Source organism: Cheilinus undulatus, linkage group 9 (genome assembly GCF_018320785.1).
Source record: "Cheilinus undulatus linkage group 9, ASM1832078v1, whole genome shotgun sequence".
Classification (NCBI taxonomy): domain Eukaryota; kingdom Metazoa; phylum Chordata; class Actinopteri; order Labriformes; family Labridae; genus Cheilinus; species Cheilinus undulatus.
This window is the reverse complement of record NC_054873.1, coordinates 34,132,883-34,149,341: the sequence shown is the minus strand read 5'-3', so window position 1 is coordinate 34,149,341 and position 16,459 is coordinate 34,132,883. Positions and strand designations below refer to the sequence as shown.

The 16,459-nt window shown below is 39.6% G+C and overlaps 2 protein-coding genes across 3 annotated transcripts in view; one reads left to right on the top strand and one right to left on the bottom strand.

The window, feature by feature from the left end:
- mrpl23 (mitochondrial ribosomal protein L23) overlaps window positions 1–4,359 on the bottom strand; it is a 65,722-nt gene extending 61,363 nt beyond the window's left edge. Inside the window, exons 1-2 of the mRNA XM_041794857.1 lie at window positions 4,231–4,359; window positions 2,922–3,044 (exon numbers count right to left, since the gene is read on the bottom strand). Coding sequence (XP_041650791.1) covers window positions 2,922–3,044; window positions 4,231–4,250 — 143 coding nt within the window. The 5' untranslated portion in view covers window positions 4,251–4,359. The remainder of the gene's footprint in view (window positions 1–2,921; window positions 3,045–4,230) is intronic.
- Window positions 4,360–14,593: 10,234 nt separating this feature from the next.
- si:ch211-236l14.4 (SITS-binding protein) overlaps window positions 14,594–16,459 on the top strand; it is a 43,929-nt gene continuing 42,063 nt past the window's right edge. For both annotated transcript variants that reach the window (XM_041794832.1, XM_041794833.1), the window contains exon 1: window positions 14,594–15,407. In XM_041794832.1, the coding sequence (XP_041650766.1) occupies window positions 14,937–15,407 (471 nt within the window). In that variant the 5' untranslated portion in view covers window positions 14,594–14,936. The remainder of the gene's footprint in view (window positions 15,408–16,459) is intronic.

Below are 16,459 nucleotides of genomic sequence, written 5' to 3'. Positions count from 1 at the left end.
ATGTTGAGAGCCTGTGCTCAAGACTGCAACAGCAAATGTATTTTTTACACAGACTTAGAGTATTTGAAGTTCAGCAGAAGCTAATTTTGTTGTTTTATTCTGCTGTCCTTGAAAGCATAATCAGGTACGGAATAACAGCCTGGTATGGTCATTTATCTGTTCAGTTAAAAACCACAGATAACTCGTCTCGTGCAGACTGCTATGAAAATCACGGGTGTCAAAAAGCACCCATCTCTCCAAACACTATATGAGCAGTCTATTGTTAGACAGGCACAGACAATTGTTTCTGATCCAACCCACATTCTCCACTCTGAGTTTCAGCTCTTACCCTCAGGAAGAAGATTTACGGTCCCTCGGACCAGACTGAACCATTACAAACATTCATTTGTGCCTATGTCCATTAAATTTCTGAACAACAGGTAATGTAAGATGTGCCAAGGGGTTGTGCAATATGCCACTGCTGCCAGATGTTCGCTTTTTACGTAGATGTAGAAAATTGTTAGATGGATATGCTGCTGCTACAGGATGTAATGTTATGCGTTCTGTATGATCTTTATGTACGTATTTATTGATTTTGTAACTGTGGGACAGAGTCCAGGATAAATTTCACTACGGGGACACTAAAGTTTATCTTATCTTATCTTATTTCAAACTGAATTCACCCAAATGTGAGCCGGCTCATGGGGCTTCTCTGAGAAGTCAGAAATTAATCAAGCATATCATTCAACCACTAAAACTATTCTAATTTCTCTGTTCACGAATGCAAGTAAATAAATATACAACCTTAAAAGCTTTTCATGTTGGGAAAGATGTTTTCACTCTTTTGCTGACCTGCTTCTGCGTGAGTATGTGATAGGGGGAAAGGGTTTCTTGTTGTGTGAATGCTTGTGTACAAGGCCTGCTAGTGGAGCGATTAGCTCCAATTAGCCACACACAAACAGCGCTGATCCTGATCCTTTGGTGCAGCTTTAGTGCAGGAGAAAAGAGTTTCGGTATTCTGAAACTTTTGCCCTCAACAGACTGAAGCCTGGTCTCCACTAGGGGTGCGTGGTATATGTGGTAGACGGTATAAATTATATAAATTTGGCCTACGGTAGAGATTTGGACTCTACCGACCAATCGCGATAACAGTTGATAATGATGTCAATGATGTCACCGTATCTAACTCAGTGCGAGTCAGCAGGCAAAAACACGTGTTTTTCCTCTCAAAGTCTGACGGCTGTACCACAACTAAGTCAGTGTGCTGTCTCTGTCAGCTGCCTGGGGCTTTAACACAAGCTAAGTGCTGCTTTGGCTGGTCTCAGAGCCCAGCATTGCAGCTCTTACTCTTACAACAGCATAAACAACCTTTTAAAAGTCTATTTTAACTTATGACTTTCTTTTCTAAGTCCACAGTGAGTCAAAGATCCAGGCTGCGATGTTAAATGAGGTCAGAAAAGCTGCTGTGAACAAGCTGTATTCGCCAGTACGGCAGCAAAAGCTAAGCTAACTTAATGCTAAACACAATACTTCTGTCAAGCTCTTCAAAATAAAAGTCCACGGCAGTTATTTTTCTGAAACGCTTTTATTGTGAACGCCTTCACTAGGAAACGTGTTCAAGTCATTAGCAGCTTAACACACCTCATCAGGTTAGAGATGAAATGCGAAACTTGGAGTGCAGTTAGACAGAAGTAAACCTAGAGAGACTTAAAAAAAATTAAACATGTTGTCTGTGTTCCTATACTTAGAAAAAAATTGAGTATGCCATCAAAGGTTTGTTTTAAGGGGAGAAGGGGGTTAATAACAGTTGAATTTGGATTAAAAAGCATTATTTCTTTATAATTTTGTAATACCGTGACATAACACAGTTATCGTCAAAGGCAAGGAAAATACCGTGATATGATTTTTAGGCCATTTTGCCCAGGCCTAGTCTCCACTACCAACATTTTAGCATGCGTTTCAGCGTAGGTGTGTGCATGAGCATAGCGTTTGTGTGTCACTGTTATGCAGCATGAAAGAAGATGAGGAAGAGAGGAGAGCAGCCATTGGTGCTGTGTAAAAGACACAAACCATCAAACAAAAGGGGAGAAAAGGGGAAAAGAGTGACAGGGGGACAATAGCTCATGATGGAAAAACTAAAAACCAAAAATTGTGCAGGAGTCCCAAATCACGAGTCCAAGTCGAGTCTCGAGTCACTGATGTGTGCGACTTAAGTGCCACTACAGTCCAAGTCGCGAACTCAAGTCCCTATCTCTGTTTAACGTACATGATCACCTTTACAATTAAATCATATATAGGGGCATTCAGGCGCAGATGACACTGCTCTGAGATGCCAAAACTTAGCCCCTGACACATGCACACTTTTTTCCCACATGTGTAGAGACAGTCCAGGTTGGGTGACATGTCTCATGTTTGTTCAATTTCAGCTTGAAATAAATTGGCAAAAAAACTCTTAAGAATTATGCAAAGACTTATGATGTGACGTCCTGCTGAAAGTTTATTAGTTTACATTGCCGTGTTACATTATTTAAGACATTATTAAACATAGTTTGGAACAACTGAGTGAAAATATGTTTTAAAATGTTCTTAAACAATAAAAATCCCCAATTAAAATAAACAATTTTTAATTTCGCTCATTTCTCCAAAACGTCTCACAGGCCCTATTCAGCCCTCAGTTTGACAACAATAATAGATCAGAATAACAGTTACTGAAAAAAGGGCAGCAATTATGGACTCACCTGTAAACTCCTATAACAAAAAAATTTATGGCAAGCCTTGCAAAGGCTTTGGGCTTTGTTGCCTAAAATCACTTCTTGGCAGTTTTTACAAGTAGGCTAACTGTTTTAATTGGTACTCATAGCCTTACAGAAAAAATGTTTGATTACATAACAGAAGAGTTCTCACTTTACAATGATAGAGAATAACTAAAGGTGAACACTTACTCCATTGGAATGCGAAACTGTACAGTGTCAGGTGGCTGCTCTTTTCCAGGCCTCACCAGAGTCAAGAACCAGTTGGGTCTGAAGATCCTCAGCTGAGGGTTTCCCAGTTGGTAGAGGGGATATCTGAGAGGAGAAGCATTCAGCATTTTTAAAAGGAATATGAGCAAACAGCACAAGTAAACATGTATCAGTCATTCTGTAATCACATCACTGCTGTTGTATAGATACTAACAGAGTGTCAGCTGGAGTTAAATGGATGATCAATGATGCTACAATCTGATTTTACCACTTCATTTTGAATGAATTGCCAGTTATGTTGATCCTCCCTGACATTTAATAGCTTGCAAACTCAGCGACAAAAGGTTTTTTCAATGATCTTACTCATTTATATTGATATATTTTAATAACGTTTGTTTATTTCAAAGATTTTACCATAAAATCACGCCAAATATTTTGGGTTTTAAAAATCAAATTGCCATCATTGACACTGCCATTGATCTGTTCATTTACTTGGACCACCACATCACTTGAGGATTTTAGTGTTTGTGATGCTAAAATAGAAAATTAATATTAATCAAATATATATACTAGTAAGCATGCTGTAAAAGTTGCAAAGACTCTGCAGTCCCTACAGGAGACGGTCTGACTCTGGTGCATACACAGCTTCATCATGTGGAGGAGGAGCTGTAGTAGCAGGGGCCACCTTATTGTTTGATGCTGATGTTTGATATGATGTCAGACAAATGTTACATGACTTTGTTAATATACCTCCCAAAGAAAGTCTTAGCACCAATTGCTCTAACATTTTCAGGGGAGAAAAACCATGCTGTCTCAATTTATCCGAGGTCCCAATATACCTGAATTCAACCCCTATATGGGGGTTTTAACGTCGTTTTAAATGTATAAGTACATTAGTGCAAAAAGGAGCTATAATCATCACTATCTAAATAAAAACGTTACGACCTAGGTGTCATGGTAACCCTCTTGGTTACCGTTCTACGACTGTAACTGCACGTTAACGGCAATTTGTTTTTAGCCTAGAATGCTAATGTTTGCCCAGTAAATGTTGCGTGCATTTGCCTATTTTTTGAGAGTCTTGTGGAACACTTAGACGACGAATATAAGACCTCTAAATCGTGTAGAATAAACTGAGGTAAATGTCAACAGCTACATTCAAACATATAGGCAGCAGTGAGACATGCTAACGTTAGCTTGAATTTAGCACACAGATAAACAGCAGACTAAAGCAAAAGTCCCTTTTTTGTTGAGCGGGCCATCATGGATAAATACGAAACAGTTGTTTACTTACAAAAGCCTCGTTACTGGCATCTTCGGTTCAGTCTGTTCCTGTTATAAAGCATAGGCTGCCAGCTTGTTGTTTTGTTACCTTTCAAGGTTGTCAAAAATGCTACACGTGCATGGATGTACTTCCGGGGGCAATCGTAAAGCGCATGCGCTGTTGATTTGATCGGTGTCCTTGAATGAAACTTCCACAGAGAGCAAAAATCTATCAGTACACTCAGTAAATTGTAGATACTGGTACCATATTTTGATAGGTCGCTTTGCATCTTTCACAGGATCAATTACGCAAATTAGACCTCAGATTTCAAAACAGTTTCAGAGTGTATGGGTTTTTTTTTTAAGGAATTGTAGATGTGGATTACAGTCCATACACATAAGGCTAGAGCATATGGTAGTTTTAAAGGTGTTTAGACTTCTTGCTTGAAAAATCAATCTATTAACAATTGCAAATCATGTTTATCTTTGAACTTAGGTGGGTACTAATGCAAAAAGTTGTGTTTTCAGATGTTTTATATGCACATTTGCAATAGCCTATAAACACATAGCTTTTTATTTTTCACCATAAACAGAGTTATCCATGGACATTTATGGTAGAAAATATTAGGATAAGCAGATCTCAATTAAATGAAATTTCCATAGTGCTAATAAAATCATAACATGGCCTTTTTATGCAAAACAAATAATACTCTTCAGTCATCTGACATAAAAACAAAAGAGGCAACTCTAATCCCCTCCTTGGATAACAGAAGAGTTTAGATGCTTTTTAAGAATGACTTTCCATTTTCACACTGTCATTGTATTTTCTGAAGGAATATATAAGAAGACAGCAGCAGAGGGAGACCTTGTCCCGTGTCTCCTCAGACTCTGTGCCCCAGTGTCTGACCTCACACACTACGATGTGCATGCCCCGGGGTAAAAATGATTGAAGGCCCCCTGAGTGGAACATGAGTCCCTGGCTCAGCTGGTTCAGACCTGGCAGGAAATGGACCACACTGACAGCCTACGGGGAAGTTTCCATCAGTTAAGATGCCATGGTGTGAGTGTGTATGTGAGTGTGTGCAGGGTGCTAGAGTGCAGTTTGGCTTTTGATTATTTTGCAGTAATGTAATGTTCCTTATCTGGCAGAGGTATTCATCATACTAAATCAGCATGTTCTGCCACCCTTACAGTTGTCCAGGTGAGGCTTTTCCCCCTTGGGAACAGCAATGCTCACTCCCATAATTCACTGGTTGTTTACTTGTTTGTTGCATTGGATCTGGTTCATCTGACAGCTGATATGAGAGTGTACTGGAGATTCCTAAAGGTGGTGAAGCAGAGGAAGGTTGCTCCCCAAACATATACTGTAGGTCTGTACACACTGCAAATAACACACACACACATTGTTAGATAACTTGAATATTAAGTTTGAATTCTTACACATCAGTATTTACAAGAAGTATCAAGAGTGTTAGTTTCCAGCATATAGGCTGCTTGATCAAATACCAAGATCATCCAGACAGCATGTGAGTGTGAATTCTTCTACATGAGCTTCAATATTTGCAAAGTAACCTGTTGGCCAAAATGAAAGCAGCAAGGCACTGAATAAATGTTGGTGCTCACTGTACATCCAAAGGCAAAAGAGATAAAGGAACATTGTAGAAATTTAAAATGATCAGTCATCACCCTGCAGGTGATGCTACTGTGAGAGTTTTTTTTTTTTTTTTTTTTTTTTTTTTTTTGCTGGTTACAAAACAGATTCAAATTAATTTTGATGTTTCTACACAAGGAAATGAAATCAATGGCACACTTTTTAAAAATAGTTTTTTTTTCATGCCATTTTAATGGTTAATGTCTACATCAAAGGTTCACAGTTAGTGATGCATACAGTTGTTCAAAGAAAGAAGATTTTTTTTAGTCCAGAAAAAAAAAAAAAAACACTTTTTACACATGAACAGGACAAAAAGACAGGCGTGGTACTGCTTTCACCTCAGGGTCACCAAAATACTCAAAGCCTGTGACCATGGATTTGCTATAAAGCGTAATATTTATATCATATCTGTCTGCATTCAGGCCTACGTTTTAAGATGGTTTACTCTTTTGTAGGGTAGTCAGCATTAATGCAGGAAACCAAATAGATTAAGAGTCCATAACTAGTGTGTTGGTTTCTTTTTACTTGTGGCTAATAGCATGCTTTATGTCAATTTCAGAATGAAATGGTTGGACCACTCCAACATAAATTAAATAAGCTACAGCTCTGTCATGTCTCATTTCAATTTTTATCAGCCTTTTTACCATTCTCTGACTTCGTTTTCAATCCTTAACAAGTTTTTTTTGTGTGATTAAGTTCAAGTCAAAGTCAATCTACCTGAGGTTTTTAATTTTCTTTCAAGATGAAAGCAGGTCTGCATCCCAACAGGAAATTAATGACCCTCAGATAAGACATTCCCAAATGAAATAAAAAAGTTTAGGGGAAGATAGTGGATTTTTTAAAGGGAGGGATGAATTGTGAATAAAAATCTTAATCTTTTCTCAGCCCTACTCTTTGAACCTGTGAGCTACAATGACACCCCTGCTTTTTATTATATAATGAATATTTTCTAATATGAATAATAAACTTTAGACTAGGGGACAATAATCATTGCATCAACCTGAGATCAAGTTTGTTCTTTTGGAAGTATCAGTTTGTTTTCAAATCATCTAAAAGATTATGCTTATTACATCAAAACTCATAAATCTAGGGGTGTCCCTGATCAAATATGTGCATGGTCAAGTTTGGTCTGTGGTTGACTAGTTGAGCTCAACAGTGTGGTTCTTAAACTAAAAGTCCCGTTTAGTTTCTCCATTTTAAATGTGATTCTAGCCATTAATGTCAGAAATATCCAAGGATTGGATTTGCCACAAGCTACATATGAGAAACACAGTCTAAAAGATATCCACCTCTTTAGAAGAAAAACATGGTTTATTTTTGATCTCAGCCAAAAATACTACAGTGCCCACAATTCTACAGTGCCATGGTGGGGTCTGTAATTGGTGGGCCTAGCTGGAACTTTGGAAATGTCAGCCGTGCCCCCAAATGATGACTGCTTACTGCTGATGATGCCACACATTGATAAAGACATAAAAACAGTAATAAAGATGATTGTAGAAAAAGATGTGAATTCATAGTCTGAAAGTGGGAAAACTACCCTTAACAATGAGTAAGGGTAATTCCAATAGATTGTGGGATACAGTATGTTAGTCTTCCAGCTTACAATATACAATATATGTACACAGTCTTATACCTTTGTATTTTTCCCTGTTTTTGAATGCTGTTTTGCACCGAATCAAATGTTTTATAGTCATAAGTACTCTAGTTCAGTAGTTGATTAGCTTGGTTCCTACATTAAAAGTGTTGATACAAAGATTTTGCAAGATGTCTCCAAAATATTTGAATGGGAAATTTACTACCTGAGCCAGAGTGCCAGAAAGTGGGCAGTCATTGTTGAGCTCTATTGTGGAATGTTTTTTTTTTTTGTCATTGATTCATAATCTCCTTTGCATCAGAATCAATAAACCCCATGGTTAAACTATCCTAACCACCAAGTGGTTTGACAAAAGCTCTAAACACAGCTTGCATTTGACTTTTTGACTAAAATGCTCCTTTCATACCGAGTCATGTTACTGACCTTTTGCCAATTAACCTAATTAGTTGCAAAATGCTCCTCCAGCTGTTTTCATTATTATCACTAACATTTCCCCTTTTTTGTTGAGCCATCCCTACTTTTTTGAGATGTGTTACTGCCATCAATTCAAAATAATTTTCTATAAATGGTAAAAAGTCTCAGTTTCACCACCTGATATTTTCTTTATGTTCTAATGTGAATAAAATATGGGTTTGTGAGATTTGCAAATCTAAATTTTTCATAGCGCCCCAATGTTTTTGGAATGGGGGTTGTATTACCATACATTCAGTCAGAAAAGAATGTCATTATTGCACAATTTATTGCACTAATGCTCCTCATCTCCTACTTTACCTCAGACCAGGAGCTTTCTCAGGGTGCAGAAGTAGCAGTAGCTTTGCAGACCCGACCAGGTCTAAGGGGAGAGGAGGGGGTCAGCAACATGAAACGATGCAACCTTCAGCCAAAGGTTCGGTCTCACACTGTTATCCAACTCTGCCATTTTTAGAAGCCATTCAAGCCTATTAGTTAATGCCCATGGTTTCACTCTATGGTGGAAATTAAAGTTCCATTTCAGAGTATTACTGGTTGCCATAATAATACAAGTTTGATTAATGAGTTTTTATTGCACTTCAAACTGACCGGGCAAAAAGCCTGTGAGAGCTCTGCTGCTTTCATTACTGTTTAAATTTGTTCTTGGTGGAAATCAATGTTTGTCTATGCTTCAGTCTTGCAGAGGTCACATTCAGATTAATGGTTAGGATGATACTGAGCCGTCTTTCTTGAATAAACTGCATGTGCACACACATAGTATAACCTACTGTTAATTGCACATGTGCTTGATTTTGTTTCCCCTCAGCAAACCTTTATCTTAATTTTTCTTATCAATTTTGAACATTTGAAAAGTTTATTTCAAGCTAAAGAACCATATGCAGGAGTTCTCTCATCTTGTTTCCTGAAATTTTCTGCACATTTCTGCAAAAAAATGAAGGTATGGATAAATCTTTCTAAATGAAATTCATGTAACAGCTATTACTCATACATAATTACAATTCAATTCATCTAAACAACTTTAAAGAGTCTGTGTGATAGATGGAGAGAGAGCATGGGAGATAGAAAGTGTTAGAGTTGTAAAGGAAGGTTCAGGTCTAGGGCAGTGGAAAGAGATTGTTTGTGTCACCGTAGAAAAAGGGGGAGAAAGTAAAGTTAGGAGGAGGAGGGGGAGAGCTCTAACAGCAGAGGTGGATGGACGGAAACAGTTCAGTCTACAGTGGGATTGTCCCGCCTAGAGCCAGCGCTGGGGCTGCATGGAAACTTTCCCCCTCTCCTCCGTCTCTCAGGCAGCCGGAGGAGAAGTTGTCGGTATTGAATATCCCGGAGAAGAAAAAAAAGGGAAACAGTAGATTGAAGATCCAGACGTGAAGATGGAAAAGTTTGTCAGTTGAAGTGAATAGTTTCGCTTGTAACAGATTTGCTGTTTTAGTATTTCCCCCTGAAGCCACTTCATCTTTCCATAAATAACTAAATCGTTACTAAAATATCTGATAATGAAAAATTTAGTTGTATATTACACTTGCATATCACCTTAGACACACCATGCATGAAGCTACATGAGAAGAAGGTACAACTTAAGACTCAAGTATGAGAACTTTAGTTGAATTGAACACAAACTTATAACCTGGCTCAAACAGAAGACTTGGCCTTCTGTGTGTTATGTTTGTCATGCACCACAGGCAGGGATGAGGCAGAACTGTGTCATGGGAGCCAATTATCAATTTTTGGCAGCAGTTCTTTGTAAAACCATTCTCATCCTGTGTTGACAATCTGTAACAGATGTTTCAGTGGCTTGTTAACAATCAGAGGTCACTGATCAGGTCAGTCCATCTACGCGTACAATATGAACCAGTCTTTTGGCTTTGTCTGGTGAGTAGCAAAGGTAGTCTGTCACTTTCTTTGTCCACTACTTTGGTCTCGAACAAAATATCTTAGCAATTGAAATGATTACCATTTTTACAGCCATTCACTGGGTCAGAATGATGAATCCGTCTGACTTTGGTGATCCCCTGAAATTCTAACAGTTGCAGTCATCTCATTGCATTTTCTAAGCAATGACATTTTGACATACAGTGACAGAAATCACTCTCTGTCAAATCAGTTTGCTGTGCCATCCACAAATGCAAGTTAAAGCTGTATCACGCAAAAAAGAAGTCATATGTGAACACTATCCAGAAACGCTGTCCTGGGCCAAAGCTCATTTCAAATGGACTGAGGCAAAATGGAAAACTGTTCTGTGGTCAGATGAATCAAAATTTTAAGTTCTTTATGGAGACCATGGACTTTGTGTCCTGCAAACTAAAGAGCAGAAGGACCATCCAGCGTGTTATCAGCACAAACTTCAGAAACCTGCATCTCTTATAATATTGGGTTGAATTGGTGTGGGCAGCTTACACATCTGGAGAGGCATTATCACTGCAAAAACATTTAGAGGTTTTAGAGCAGCATATGCTCCCATCTGGACAACATCTCTTTCAGGGAAAGCCTTGCATATTTTATGAAGACAATGCTGAAACAACAAACAATGCACATACCACATCCATCACAACAGCATGGCTTCACAGTAGAAGAGTCTAAATGCTGAACTGCTCTGCCTGCAGGTCAGGCCTTTCACCTGCAGCAAAAAAAATCTAGCAAAGAACCAGGACTGTTGAGCAGCTAGAATCCTATATCAGACAAGAACGGGACAACATTCCTCTCCCAAAACTCCAGCAACTGGTCTCCTCACTTCCCAGATGTCTAAGACTGTTGTTAAAAGGAGAGGTGAACATGACCTTGTGCCTACTGTTTTGAGATGTATTGCAGCTATCAAATTCAAAATGAGCTGATATTTTTCTTGAAATTATTGAATGTTTAAATTTACTCAGCACCCCAACTTTTCTGGAATTTGGTCCTTTAGAACTTTCTCAACTGGTTGACCAGGACCCCGAAGGTGGGTTTTTTCATGATAGCGAATAACCCTTGCTTGTTTTTTATTGGATCTTGACTTACTTATTTATCTTTGTTTATATTGGAATAACAAAGCTGGTTTTCCCAAAAAGTTTATTTCTAAAGAACTGTAGAAGACAGCCAAATTTTAACAGGAAAACTGCCTTAAGAGTGTGGACTTTGTTATTTTTTCTACAGACTATTTTCCTATTCACCTGGTTATATGCAAGGACATCCAGAGCACTACAGTGGTTGTGTCCGTTGTCCCTCCTGCTCAGGCTTACTCGCGGTTGCATGCCTTATTTCAGCCACAATTTTTGGCCAAAGCATGCCTAAAAGTTCAGCTCAGTACTGTATGTTGTGGGCTCAGTGTAAAGACCAGGTGTGACAAAGGCTACTGTATTTGCAAAATAAAAAGGTCAAAGCTACAGAACCATGGATATCACTGTGACAGTCAAGGTTCTGTGAAATGACAGCAATACCTGATAGCATCCTATGTTTATGTCAAGAGAAGCATCTCAAAGTTAATACAAGCCAGCAAATAAATTCGCACAGTAAAGATAAAAATGATTTTCTTTTCATCTGACACTGTGCTCTCACATCATGAATCTTTGCAGCTGCAATGCCTGCCCTTACTATAGTTATGGTCCCGACTGTTAGCTAACCCATTCACTGGCTAATGAATTAGCCATAGGTTTTCCAATCCCTCACTACTCTCCAGTGCCATCCTCATGCACCAAAAATGGTCACGTCTGACCTAAACGTCAAACCTAAGGCTTTAGAAAGCCAGCCAACAAACCACTGGTTGACATCACATTTGCTACAGCTGTTTTTAATGTTGTCTGTGTGACTGCCTTACATTGCAATAAATTAAATGATTTCAATTAAGATTTGCCAGAGGAGTCATTAGGACATGTTAAAGCATAGCCGGCAAAATGCATAGAACACTATCTTAAAAAAGATCATGTATTAAGATTTACCAAATTTCACTTTTGGAAGGGAGAATTCATCCATGAGATGTGAGGCACCTCTGTGAGTTTAAAAATAACAACAATAGGTTTTGATAACTCAGTACCTTCTCTTGTCTGAATGGAGCTGTGAGTCCATTTGACCCACAGACATAAACCATTAGCCCCACACCTAATTAAACCCTTGCCCCTTTGCCATCAACACTAAATGAGCAGTCAGAGGTAGTGGCCAGTTCAGGTCAGATTCCTCTGTTTTTTCTTGTCCCATGTTCACACTCTCAGAGGGAGCGAGGGCATGCCACGCAGCAGTCCTCTGCCTATTAATAGCAGTGAGGGATGGAGTCGGGGGCAATCCGGATTGCGTGTAAATTTAGACCCTCCCCCCTGGATGTTCCGTTGATGTCATAAGCCTGACCTCTGACCCAGGAGCCTGGCTGCCACAAGGCCCATGTTGAACTTGAATTTCAGAGGTATGATTGCAAGCATGCACGCATAAAACCATGCAAACATCCATTCACAGTGCATGTACATGCATGTGCATTTCATCTGAAAATGCAACATTTGAAACCGTTTTAGGCAAAGTATTAAAACACGTAGATGTTGAGTGCAATGTGCAGTCAAAGTGTGATAAAGCTTGGAAAATGTCATGGCAACAAGTGTCACATTAACTGTGAAGCTCCATTGTCAGCTGGTGTGCATTTATAGAGGTTGAGTTTGTTACTTTAAGACAAAAAAAGCAACTGATACATTTTTCTGGTATCTGCAAAGTTTTGCACCAAATATTGAGAAAGTTTCACACACTTTTTTTTCCAGAAATCTTAAAATTGGCTTCAGTTAGAGTGGTGCGATTAGGTGGAGTTCTCACACAGGTTCCCACAGCCTTATCCAGTGTCTCTGCTCCTGCCAGAGTTATGTGATGGATTGGGGGGGACGGGGGGCAACTGATCTTCAAGGTATGTCAGCCGACACTCTTGGGATATCTTGTGCACAGCACCACAGAAGACCTTAACCTACAAACACAACAACATTGTTAAAACCACGATTCCTCTTGTCATATTTCTGGGTTCAATAAAGTTGTTGTTGCATACCAACAGAGCCATGAGCATGCTATCGCGAGAACTGTGCTGAAATAAACACACAGAGGCGGTGAATTTAAATAAGCTGATGTGATCCACAGGTTTTAGAAACAAAAGGTCTGCTTCTGTTGAGCTTGCACTTCTTCAAACTGCACAAGTGCACCGATGCAGCGTGCACATTATTGTCAAACAGTAGCCCAGCTATACTATGTTGACATTATAACTCCAGACACAATGGATGTTGACAGTCCAAATGCCAATGAATGCCACCTTCAACCAATCGCACCAGCACCAGCTACCCTTGAGGCACTCATAAACAACATTCCTGCCCTCAGATGTCTTCTGCATGGGGCATGAGTCACACAACTCATTAAACCTTGCACCACCTATAATAATGTTTTGATAAATCATAGCACTACTTTATTCTCCTCTCGATCTTTACCTGTGTTATTCTGCTTTTTAATTCAATATCTCACATTTTTATATGACAGTGCAACTAAAAATAAACCCAACATACATTTTACAAGCTCCTCCAGTCATAAGCGTTGTACATAATGTGTGAAGGTTGGCCTTTTTGATGACCTATGGCTGTGCATGAGTTCTGTCTTTTCCTCATTGCAATATGCTGAGGTGCTCAGATTTACAAATAGATATTATTTGCATATAAAGAGAATTTTAGAAACCAGGCAATGCATCAAAAGTCAAACAAAGCCAATTCTATAAGTTGCTGTCTGTGGGACATAAATAGAAATGTCACTTTTATGGATTTTAAAGGTCCTTTTAAAAAATGATTTTCAGATAATTTCAGGTAAAAAGCATCAGATCTCAAAGGGTTGCTAGTTTTTTTAAGACTCAATACATTTTTATGCAATTAATTTGATATTTGTGTCTATTTTAGCATCATTACTGTTTTGTTTTCATTTGTTTGGAAGATGTTTATTCTTATAGGGAATGGTTGCAGAACTTGGCATGACAAAATTTAATGATATTTAGTTCAGGGTGCAAATAATCAATCTATGATAACAAGATTTAAAAAAAAATGAATGATTGGTTTAATTTCAGAGCAGCAGCTCTGGGGCTTCATCAGGGGTGCTTGTTGGGTGTAGGCTGATTCATATCTCTTTACAAACTGAACAAAACTGTCTGTATAAACGCTCAAGGGCCCTTCAAACTCTAAAAACCAGCTCAAATACTTGAGACAAGATTGGTAATTATAAATAGCTTAAAATCCTTCTGCAGTCAGATTTTTAGATGTGCCCAATTAAACCCAACACAAAGACAAACACATTGGCTTGGATTCCTTCTGTTCTGGTTTAAAAATCAGTTTCATCCATCTCTCTTTTCTCACTTTAAATTGTTTAATACCACAAGATTTAAATCTGGATAAGGCTGGGCAAACCCTGACATGCCCAATTGACGCCCCTGGCCGTCCACCAAACCACCGGATGACAAGTCTCCACAGTTTTTACGCACGGAGAGCGCACAGACAGTTTGCGAGCACGCGTGGGGGTCCCTCCCTCTCAGGCTGTCCGTGGCCTCCTTCGCCCCGGCGGGCAGCTCCAAGACTGAGCCAAACCCTCCCGATCCCCCCCCATTTCCCTCTCTCTACCTTTCCCCTGAAGAAACAACCCGGCGTTACGTCAGAAAGTGCAGGGCAAGCAAGACAGCGTCTTAGGAGCTATTCGTAGGCATTACTGCCAAACCCGGCTTGGGGCTGCTCACGAGCTCACTGCAGCCAATGCAATTGACAAATCCAACTCTTTTAAAACTGCAGCAGTATGTGGTAAGTCAATTATTCATTCATACTGGTTTACCTCCCTGGGATTTTTATTTTTCTCACTGCTTTCTTCACATGACAGGTCTCTGTTGCTGGCACAATTGCGCAAAAAAAGCCATCAGTGTAAACGGTGTAAAGATAAAGAGTAGGCTGGTTAACCCTGTAGCCTCACTGAAAACACCATGACATGATGAAGCAACAGAGATCTTTGAAGCACAGAGATATCTGCAGCATTTTTTGTGTTTGATTCTTTGCTGATCTCAAAAAACAACATGCCCCACGCTCGAAATAGGAACCCTAGCCCCATCCCAGAGGTAACATGGGACACGGGATTGAAAGAGATGAACGAGACCTGGAAAGGAGCTATAGCCTGTCTCGGGGTGGCCGTCTTCTTTGTCATGACCATCGGGATCATATACTGGCAAGTGGTGGACCAGCCCAACAAGAACTGGATCCTCAGGGGGACTTTTAGCGGACTGATCTGGGAGAGAAGGACCCACTCGCTGGTCATACAGACACTAACGGAGGACAAGACCTATGTGGAGATAGACGTCGGGAACGTGGGGAACCCAGACATCGAGGTTCCTTTTGTAAGGAACCTGTGCTGGCTCAATAAGACGGAGTTCTGCTACACGTGGGACTCTGTGGCCGAGGTGAAGATCTCGCTGGAGGTGAATGAGGAGACGGAGACGGAGTGCTACAGTATGAGCTGGGCGCCGGTGCACTGTCATGTGGAGCTAAAGGTGAGGTTGTGCACACTGTCCAACACAGTCAAAGTTTAAGGAAATGGGACTTTGGGGGTTTCAAAAATTTCATGCGTAAAAGCAATTTTGCAGTTTGCACGTTCGCGCGTCCATTCCCAGTTTACGCAGCTTTAATTGGCATTGAATATGTATGGCTGATGCGATGCTCGTGCACACTTTCTTTTTTTTTTCTTTTGTTTTATTACAACATATTTTTCCTTTTAAATAGACGAGATAGTTTTATTTTTGCAAGATTTTTAGATACAACCTGGTTATCTAAAATGTTCAGTCAATATAAATTTTATTAGGAGAGTGAGAAATTAAACTATTTTTATGATAATCAATACAAGTGGTAAAGATAATGCAATTGTGCTGCAGGTGTTAGTATAATTTGCACCATTGTATTTATTTAGCCACAGACGAGTTATTTAAAAAATGCACCATAGTTTAATTTCTCTATAAAAGTTTGATTTTTTTTTTCTAGTTTCTTCATGAACTATTGTTCAAAAGCAATGTAACCATGTCCTAACATTGTTTTATGAACACATGGGGGAAAATGCAAATGAGAGAATGATGCAAAACCGTTTACATTGTCTCCAGTGAACCTGCACGGATTTGTGCACATTTGATGTCAGATCCGCTTCGTCACCCTTGTTTTCCTTTTCGTGCCTGTGCAGTACTTACTGTACTTTCCCCCCAGCTTAATTATCAAAGGCATTTAACCATTGGGATGTTTGGGGAGGTTAATCTGTCCCCACTGGAACATTCCTCGCCATAACTCCCTGTCATGTGGCGCGACTGCTCTCAGAAACTCTCTCCAAACTTAAGGAGTCTCTCTTTTTCAACTTCAAACCCTGCACGATGTCTCTCAGGTGACTACTTGGCACCTGTTCTGAAAATCCTCAACAGGGCTCGGGTTTACAGACGGTGAATAGGATCAGCTTTTGCGCATTTGTCGCCCCCGGTGCGTAAAGACGCTTTCAGGAAGGACAGGATTTCTCTGAGAAAACGCGCCGTCATTTAATCCCTCGTGCGTGTGATGCTGTAGTCTC